The sequence below is a fragment of the Ursus maritimus genome, unplaced genomic scaffold, assembly GCF_017311325.1.
Source record: "Ursus maritimus isolate PB19 unplaced genomic scaffold, ASM1731132v1 scaffold_32, whole genome shotgun sequence".
Taxonomy (NCBI): Eukaryota; Metazoa; Chordata; class Mammalia; order Carnivora; family Ursidae; genus Ursus; species Ursus maritimus.
Window position 1 is genome coordinate 20,809,957 of NW_024425786.1, and position 10,493 is coordinate 20,820,449.

General features: G+C 35.0%; 1 protein-coding gene across 4 annotated transcripts in view; it reads right to left on the reverse strand.

Moving 5' to 3' along the window:
• Positions 1-10,493, reverse strand: part of EYA3 (EYA transcriptional coactivator and phosphatase 3) — a 95,571-nt gene that overhangs the window by 58,476 nt on the left and 26,602 nt on the right. For 2 of the 4 annotated variants that reach the window (XM_008694535.2, XM_008694534.2), the window contains exon 2: positions 6,157-6,257. In XM_008694535.2, coding sequence (XP_008692757.1) covers positions 6,157-6,189 — 33 coding nt within the window. In that variant the 5' untranslated portion in view covers positions 6,190-6,257. Of the gene's footprint in view, positions 1-6,156; positions 6,258-7,714; positions 7,840-10,493 lie in introns of those variants that run through there. The other 2 variants (XM_040619105.1, XM_040619106.1) reach the window with 2 other exon arrangements.

The window sequence follows — 10,493 nt, forward strand, 5'->3', positions numbered from 1 at the left end:
GGGGGGCTCAGTCGTTAAGCATCTGCCTTCGGCTCAGGGCGTGATCCCGGCGTTATGGGATCGAGCCCCACATCAGGCTCCTCTGCTATGAGCCTGCTTCTTCCTCTCCCACTTCCCCTGCTTGTGTTCCCTCTCTCGCTGGCTGTCTCTGTCAACTAAATAAATAAAATCTTTAAAAAAAAAAAAAAAGTTCCTCAGGTAAGGTAAATAATAAATACAAGATAAATATAAGCCCCATAATATTTCTTATGGACATCTATTCCTCATGAGAAAACATAACAAAATAAATAAAACCGCTCTTGGTTTCTTGCCTATGGCATACCAACATATGTCATATTTAATGCTACTTTAATTTTCTTTCATAGGTACCAATAAAGAGAAAATTAAGAAAAGGGGGGCATTAAAAAAAAACCCTTGGGGCGTCTAGGTGGCACAGTCAGTTGGGTGTCCAACTCTTGGTTTTGGCTCAAGTCATGAATTCGGGGTCATAGGATCAAGCCCCGCACCAGGCTCCATGCTCACCCCTCCCCTCTGCTCCTCCCATTCATGCGTGCACATGCTTTCTCTTTCTCTGTCTAAAATAAATAAATAAATAAATCTTAAAAAAAAAAAAAAATCTTGTCAGAGTAACAGGCACAGCATCGCACTGCAACAGCACCGTGAGGTGACAGATGGCAACTGTACTTGTGGTGAGCACAGCCCAACATATAGAGTAGCTGACTCACTATGTTCATCTGAAACTAATATAACATGGTGCGTCGACTATACTCAAAAAAATTTTTTTAATCCTCTAAATTTAAAAACAAAACTACAGAAGCATATGAAGAAAAAACAAAAACGAACAAAAACTCTTGAGGCAGATAAGCTCTTATTAAGCATATTAAATTCCAAAGCCATAAAATAAAAAATAGATTTGATTATACAAAAATTCAAAACTTCTATATGATAAAAGATACCATAAACCAACCAAGAGATCAAGGAATCCTAGGATGACATACGGATTTTGACAAAAGCATTTAACTTATTGTAATTGTATGATATAACCCCACTGAAAGGGGTAGAGATAAATGAGCCACTTAGGAAAATAACAGACAACATTTTGACTGGAAATTGCAAGGTTAGACATAAGAAAAATACAACCATCTAGTTTACCTGCCTGCCATTTCACAAATAACAAAATATATGCTTTTATTATAAAATGTGCTGTCCTTCCCAGCTAAAGCTCATAGTATTTACATTAGGTCAGATGATAATGTAATTTTCCAATAGTGGGGATGAATTTATGCTTAGCTCACCCTAAGACTCTCTTTATCATCAAAGAAATATTTTTGTGACCTGGTAACCAAAACAGTCTAGTCTCCAGTAATCCATACAAAGAAAACTGGAGCACTAAGGAATCTAATTTACCATAATCTTAATTTTATTAGAACCACAGAATAACAAATTTAGCTAATAAGTTCCAAAAAAAGAAAACGGCACTGGAGCAAAAATTTTAAATACACCATTGGGCCTTTTTTTTGTTTTAATTATTTTTCAAGATTTTATTTATTTGAGAGAGAGAGCAAAAGAGAGAGAGCATGAATGGGGGGGGGCGCAGAGGGAGAAGTAGACACCCTGCTGAGCAGGGAAGCCCAATGTGGGGCTCAATCCCAGGATCCTAGGATCATGATCTGAGCTGAAGGCAGCTATTTAACCGACTGAGCCACTCAGGCACCCATACCACAGGGCCTTTCAAATTTTATTTCACTTTTTATTTATTACAGTGCCAACCCAGTACAAAGAATAAGTAACACTAGAAATGGAGAAAATGTACTTAAAATCATAACCACCGAACAAAAAAAGTTTGGGGAAAAATGTGTTATCAGCTAATTTTTTTACCTTTCATGGCCCATTATTTGCCTTGATTTGGGCAATTATGCTCGCCTACAAATCAAGAATAGAAAGCATGTGCTGCCTTGGCACCGTAGGTAGGTAAACTAACTTAAAAGGATATAGACAGATTTCATTGGATTACAGAAGTATGGGTTGTTAACAACACAATCCAGAAACCAATAGAATGTAAAATAGTGTAGCTACCCTGGAAAATAGTTTAGTAGTTCCTCAAAAGGTTACATATAGAGTTACTATATAACCCACCAATTTAACTCCTAGCTATATAACCAAGAGAAATGCAAACATATGTCCATGAATGTTCCTAACAGCATTTTTCAAAATACCCAAAAAGTGAAAATAACCCCAATGCTCATGAATGAACAGATAAATGAATAAAATGATAAAATAATAATAAATTAAATGATGAATGATAAATTAAAAAATCTATACAGTATTATTCATCAATAAAAGAGAATGAAGTACTGATACATGCTACAATGTAAATGAATCGTGAAAAGATTATGCTAAGTGGAGGAAGCCAGTCACAAAGAATCACAAATTGTATGATTCCATTTACATGAAATGTCCACAAATCAGTAAATTTTTAGACAGAAATTAGATTACTAATTGCCTAGGGCTGCAGGGGAGTTAGGGGGTGACTGCGCATGGGTATGGAGTTTCTTTTTGGAATGAAAATGTTTTAAAATTGATTCTGGTGATGGTTGAAAAACATACTTTATTTTAAAAAATGACATAATCTTATGGGCATGTTATGACTAAAGATAAAACAAAAAGAAGAACCACTGACAAATTCGTGAATCAGGGTTCTATTTGTGCCTCTGTTAAAAAAAAAAATCATGCTTTAAACATGACAGAGCAAGGGAATACTAGTAAAACAGTACCCGAATTTAGAATATCCATGCTCTGTGAATCACTCTGTGATTTTTCAGGTGATCAGTGCTGGCTTTGTACTGATGTCTGCAAGTTTTAGGTTTATGGGTAAAACTGCTATAAGTCTAGAGGAATAGAACTCATTTGAAATGACTTAGGTCCTTGCTTATACATATGGGAATAAAAAATATTTTTAAAAAATTGAGGTATGCTATGCTTTATCCTTCACAGAGAAGACAACATCAGGGGTTGAGTCAAGATGTTCTCTCTTCACCACCTGTTCCACCTTTCTTCTCCTTACCCTTTAAGCCCCAAACACAATTTTTAAAGTCCTTTTTATTGTTCTCAAAAATGTTTCCCAAGCTTCGCTCTTTTCTCTGTTTTAGCCAAGAGAGTACATTATGGTTATAAGCACCACTTCTATTGTTTACAATAAGTATTAGGCATTTCTTTTAAAAATTTAAACACAAGAGGCATGCTCATCTTTTTTAAAATCCCATTCAGATATGTATAAAATAGAAAAGAGCTTATTCTGAGCCATCACCTCCATGAAATAATTGGTATTAAGTTTGCTGTATATTCTTCTAAAAATTTTTCCTATGCATGTGTATCCTTTAAAAACTTGAATTCAGAAAGCACTCCTGACATCCATAAAGGAGTTTTTAAAGTGCTTCCAGCTTGCCAGGGGCAGTCTTCGTTTATACCTCTTATCCCAAAACCAAGTCTGGTTAGTGTCCCCTTTTACTCTTCAAAAGAGTATTGTCCAGTTTGGACAATAATACAACTGCCTCAGTGTATCTGAAAAAGATGAAGGCTGCGGGAGGGGGGCGGGGAGGAGACAGAGTAATTTCAAGGTACCTGGCGACCACACAGTGAATCATTTCTGACTGCAGATTGAAGACTGACTGGCAATAAGGGACAGTGAAAGAGAGAACCCAAAGCTAGGATTTATGTTGCATTGTGAACAATGACCTGAACAAAGCTTAAGATGGAGCAAGTTAAGTAGTAAAGAAACAAGAAAGGGATAATTCAGTAGGAAAGAGACAAGAAGAGATGAGAATAACATAACTCCAGTTAATAATGCCCACCAGTAACTTCTCTCTATGTATACAGGTAATGGTAGAGTTAAAACTCTTGGTTTTATTTATCATCGTCAACGTGGGATAGAACCATTCTTTCTACCCAAATTTTAGATCTCTATTACAGCCTGTGAAGACTTTTCTCCTCAAAGTACAATATTTACTCTTCGTATTCTAATTATTTTTAACAGTTCATAAATATTCTGCATTTTCTTAGATTCTGTATGTCCATTTGGCATCCATTAATCACAGGGACAAACTACAGACCAAAGCTGTGCACACCTCGTGATCCAGAGCCCATACTCTGATACATCTCCTTCATCCAATTTACACACTACGTCAGTATTTTCCCTGCTCTAATCACCCCACCCAGAGCTAGACACCAGATACCTATGACAGCTGCAATACCCCAAAAGCCCACGGAATTATTCAAACAAACTAAACCTAAATTGTTTACCTTGCCTTGTCTGTAGAAACCCCATTAAAGGCTGCGGCCTATGTATTCCCCTCGCTCCTTTCTGCCTCCTAACTGACACTGGTGCTTCCCCCTACGCCCTGTGTGGTGTGCCATCCCTTTCACTTCTAAGGACTGTGAGTAACATTAAACTTTTGTTTCAATGGCATTGACCTCCCCATGTTGTCACTCAGTTACTTTTATAAATTAAAACTCAGGCACAGATCAAAATAAATGATGCCCTGTGACAATCACCATTTACAGTCAGCAGAAAATTTGTTTTTAAAGTGCTTTAATTTCTCACCTTCTTAAGTAACAATCAGGTTTTGCACATGATGTTATAGAAATTGAACAGAACAGCAAGGAAATGAAGCAGAGCAGAAAAGATGACTCACCAGCAGGTCAGCCTCACAATTCTCATTACCTTCAATAAACAAGGAGGAACTAACAACAATACCCATTTCAATAGTGTATCAGCATGTAAGTCTTGAAACTAGACCTCCTGACTAGACCTCTGTCTTGCTACATTAAAAACTCTATGACATAATTTTCTTTGGCACATTTAATGTCTCTAATTCAGCTATTTGTTCTCATAGCACATATCCCGGGAACACCGCTGAGGATGATTTTTAGTTCTACCATTTCCCTGATTATTGTTGCCCCATCAGAGATAAGAGAAGACATTTCATATGTTTCAAGGTCATCTTACCAATTGCTTATGTCTTTCTAGTTTTATACTTACGTTAAGTGAGAGGGCTAAAAGAATAATGGCAAAGTAATCATTAGCACATACTTCTCAACATAAAAATAAATATTAAAAATGTATTAAAGGACTTCATGCAAGCAGGAGTCCATCCTTTTGTGATGTAAAGAATCTATGTGAAACATGAAAAACATACCCTATTATCTGCTTTCAAAACTCAATTTTTTTCTAAGTTGGATTTTCATAAAGGTAAACATATCATTCTACATTCTCTTTTCATATGAAATGCAAGAGGCTCAATCAGGATAGTAAACTGCCTCAGAATTTATCTAACTTCAAAAAAAGAAATAACACAAAAGCAAAAGATTCTTTAATATAAAAGTATCTTGAAAGAATGATTACTATTACTTTCCTATTTTATTTTTATTTTATTTATTTTTTAAGTAGGCGCCGTGCCCAGTGTGGGGCTTGAACTCACAAACCAGAGACCAAGAATCGGATGCTCTACTGATTAAGCCAGCCAGGCGCCCCTGCTTTTCTTTTTAAAATGCTAAGAGCCAAAATACAGAAAGAGCAATACAAACAAACAGAAGGCCGTGGCAAAGGCAATAACTCTGTATCACTTGGGGACATTTAGAATTATTATTTTTATTTATTTATATTAAATATTTAAAAGAAATTAAGAATCTAATCTAGACTCTAGGATCTTATCTGTTTTTAACAATTAGCTAGTGGCCAAATTATAATTTTCTTCAACTATAACTACTTTTTAAAAAAATTAAGTCACTCAGAGAAATTTAGGTAAAGATAAAACTAAGTTTTCTGGCAGAAATGGTATATAATGCTTTACTGGTAACCAGATGTCCTCTTTTATTTTCTAAAAACTGTAAGAATAACCGTTGTGTTTTTTTCTTTTTTAATGACATTTCCAAATACAATACTTACTCTGTAATACTGAATTTTCTAAGCAGACTCCCTAGCATTAAGCTAACAAAATGTGAATTTAAGAACACTGTTTTTTTAGAAGGAAGGTATTAGGAAGTCTTTTCCTTATTTTTATTCTAATTTGGAATCTGTAGTACTAAGCAAATAGTATTTAAAATCTTTTACAATTGGTTTTTCTATAAAGACCTTCAATTATTAAAGGAGACACTTACTGGTTGTTCTGGTAAGTCTTGCTCTTCTTCCATGAGGACCAGTATTCCTTCCTAACGTTTATGTGGCTGGATTGCGGGCGTCTGTCAGCAGTCTTCACTGTCTGTTTAAAAAAGGGGGGGGATTCAAAGCTTTATGAACTCTTACAGCATTATCATTGAGGCCATCGGAGAATCATTTTTTTAAACTTTTTGTTACTCCAAGCTTTCTACGTGAGTCCCAATCTCAAAATCTCAAACCTGCACGTGGCTTTTCAAAACTGACCTGCTGCACCAAGTCCAGATAGGTGTACACAGTGGCCTTTATACTACCTCGCAAAAGCCAACACGTGGAACCCCTTCTGCTGTACTTAAAACACGGTGACTATAGTGCCTAATGCACTAAACATTTTATAATGATAGCCATGTGCAGATAACTAAAACATGATTTTAGGATTATTGTTACATTAAAAAATGATAAAAACTAGCCTAGCAAGTCAGTTAGTTATGATAACATCTAACCTGCTTGAATGTGGAACATTTACATAACTGTTAACACAGACACACTGAATCACTTTAAATAGGACAAACTGGAATATCAGTTAAATACTTTCACAACCAACTATCTGTATATATGTAATTAAAGGAAAATTCTTCTGGATTTATTTTAATAATGCAAATAAATAAGTAGAGCAAAACCTTGAATTTTAGAATTAAGGAAAAATCATGTAAAGCTAAGACACAACTTTATTCTGAAATAACGAGCTCCACTAAGTATACTACCTAGTCAACTTTTTTTTTCATTTGAGAGAGAGTGCACGTGTGTGCACGAGCAGGGGGGAAGAGCAGAGGGAGAGGGACAAGCAGACTCCCTGCTGAGCAGGGAGACTGATGCGAGGCTTGACCCTGAGATCATGACCCAAGCTGAAGGCAGACGCTTTAACAACTGAACCACCTAGGTGCCCCACTACCTAGCCAATTTTTAAGCAAACTCTTTACCTTCTCAGACCCCGCTCTTCCTGTCCTGATTTTCAAACTAAAAAAGAAAAATAGAGGACTCAAAGCCCCACATTTACTGGTATGAACTTCTTACTGTGGCCTGCTGGCAAGAAAGAGACAGGTAGACATGAGTAAACTAAATACACTATAAAAACAAAAACTCCGTATCTATTTAACACAAATGAAACTGACACTTCTCCAAAACAGATGTGATCACTTATGCTTTTAATGACGGTCATGCCTGTTTTTACTTCTACTAACCACTGTAACTAAACATATAAAGCTAAAGCAAGTATAGAACCTTATTGCTGAAGTAATGAAAAGAGATTAAAAAAAAAAATAACATGAAAAGGGAAACGAAAAACTTCAGTTGTGCCCATACTACCCCTCCCCTTCTACTGCTCTATATTGATGCAATACAACATTTTACTTTATAGCCACACTCCCAAACGGGAAAAAGAGAGAACACACATGTGGTTAGATGCAAAACTGTCCAACTCTACCATGGCTTTACTCCCTTCCCTGACCTAGATGTCATGAAAAAAAGTTTAAAGGTCAGAAGCACTTGGTGATCAATACTCACGTGTAGCTCATACAGAGCCTCAAAAGCCAAGTTCTCCAACTACATGACGCAGGTAACTGGTGCTGCAGAATTACAGGGCGCGGTAACCAAAGCCCGCAGGAGCTATCTCGCCTGAACTTGTTTTGCTCTCCTCAGAAGAGCATAATCAATGTGACGTGAAACGGATTCACAATTGTGAAAGAGGAAACATTTTTTTGTTTTACCAGCTTCTATCTACCTTATATTTAAATTGAAATGTCTTTATTTTATGGGCTTTTAATATTGTCTAAGTGTACATAATACATATATAATTTCATCCCCAAAGGAGGAAAAAAGGGCTAAACCATGAGGGAAATATAATGCCTTTAATACCTCATTTGCTGGATTTTTGTACCTCTCACCTAAACAAAAAGTTATAATATTTTATTATAATAAATGTTTTATTTAATTGAAGGCCATATGTAATAACTGCAATCTCTAATTAGCAGATTCTCGGCACGGGAGAGGGAAGGGATATTCCTTCTCATGGGGAAACGGTTATAAAATCTACCTCTGGGCAAGAAGGTAAGAAAAATTGTTTTTAAAAAAAGATACTCAATAACATGTGCTTTAGTTAAAATATAACACCTAACTGATTTAAAAAATATAAGCATTAAAGGAGAATATTTTTTATTGATCAAAAGGGATCATGGGTTTTGCAAGGTAAAAAATACTACTCTTAATTGTGGGGAAATAAATTCTCAAGTCATATAAAACTAAATGTTAAAATCTCGAATTTTGTTTTTTAGAAATAGGGCAAAAAACAGTGATTTTATAATGAAAAGGAAGGAATTTTCTACTTTTCTTAAGACAAATTCTATGGTAAGTTGCAAGAAAATTTCCCTTAAGGGAAAAATTGGTAGACATTCTTTCTACCTCTCCTATTTCTTTGAAAATAAGCACTGTTGTTTCCATCTTAAAAATCACCTTTATCTTCTCAGCTTTTCAATTTAGGGGAATAAAAGGGGCATAATTTCTATAGTTAGGAAAAAAAACTTTAAAAATCAAGTAACAGAACAATCACCAATAATTTTGATCATTTAAAACAAACAAGAGCAGGGGCACCTGGGTGGCTCAGTCGGTTAAGAGTTTGCCTCTGGCTCGGGTCATGATCCCGGGGTCCTGGGATTGAGCCCCACACTGGGCACTCTGCTCAGCAGGGAGCCTGCTTCCCTGCTGTCTACTGCTCTGCCTACTTGTGCTCTTTCTCTCTCTGTGTCAAATAAATAAAATCTTTAAAAAATAAAAAAATAAAAAAAATAAAACAAAAGCAATCTCACAAGGAAAACACAAGATTTATTACAGCATCTTCTGGGATTCTATCGGCAATATGTAAAATGCATAAAGTTGAAACATACATTCTGGTACATTTGTGTGTATGTTAATGACTATAAATTACGTATTTCCATCACGACATGCATTTAAGTACACTACTTTCAATCAATACAGTAGTTCTCTTTCCTTCCAATAATTTATAAGTTGAATAACCTGAAATATAGGTTGAATAACCTGAAATAACTTCAGCAGGGAGCCTGCTTCTCCCTCTCCCTCTGCTGCTCTGCCTGCCTGTGCTCTCTCTCTCAAATGAATAAATAAAATCTTTAAAAATAAATAAATAAATTTATTAAATTAAATAAAAAGTACAGAATTACTATCCAAATCTTAGTATTCTCATTTCCAGGTACTAGTTCTAGAGTTTAATCTAATTGTGGGTTTTTGTAAACCATTAATGTAAACTGACATTATTCTACACTAAATGAAATTCATCTTCTAAAATATACAAAAATACAATGACTTGACATAGAAGGGGAAAGTGGATTCTTAATGCAACTTAAATGAATACAGTTACTTACAACTTAGTCAAACAGCCAGTGAAATTACAAAACACGCTGTGAGTTAATCTTTTAAGTACATTTAAGCATTTGGATAGTAATGTCTTCTCACAATTTTCTAGTTTCAATTCTTACTATTGATTTAAATACACCTTTTTTTATCATGAGAGTTTGCCAGTATCTATACGCCTTTATGGTCAGCAATCTAGGAAAATCTATAACTGAGAACAGAAACAGTATTATTTCCGAAGACTTTCCCTATTTGCAAATGCTGACAATGAAAAAATAAGGAATTTTGTTTGGATTTGAAAGGTCACACATTTTTAAATACTGGGATTTCACATGTTCATAAATAAAGCAGGATACTTTTATAATATGGCAGCCATAATTTTTCTTTTTAATCCTTATAAATTAGAAGGGAAATAATTAGTAAATATTTTACTTCGAAATTCTAATTAGATTCCTACCTCATAATTTCTGTTTTGTACCAAATTGAACGTACTATTCACCCTGTAACTGTAAATGGCTACAAGCAAAAACCTAAGTTACTGCAATGTTATTATAGCTCTTAAGCATAGGAAGGGGAAGGGGAAAAAAGATATATATATATACTACACACACACACACACACACACATATAAAGAACAAAGATCAAATTGTTTTCAATGAAAATGAAGTATATACTACTCTTAATTATAACATCAAGAGAAGTGTCTAAATAGAGCACAACATTCCGATTATAGGTCCTAGAAGGGGAACTTGCATGTTGCTAAGTGTGCATAGACTAACTGAATATCTTTGATACAGTTCTAAAGAGAAAACAGGTAGCTCATAAGTTTAATCACTGACCACATTGTATTTTAGAAGTCTACTTAATATTTCTTCCAAGGCTATATATATATATATATATATTTTTTTTTTTAGAACAC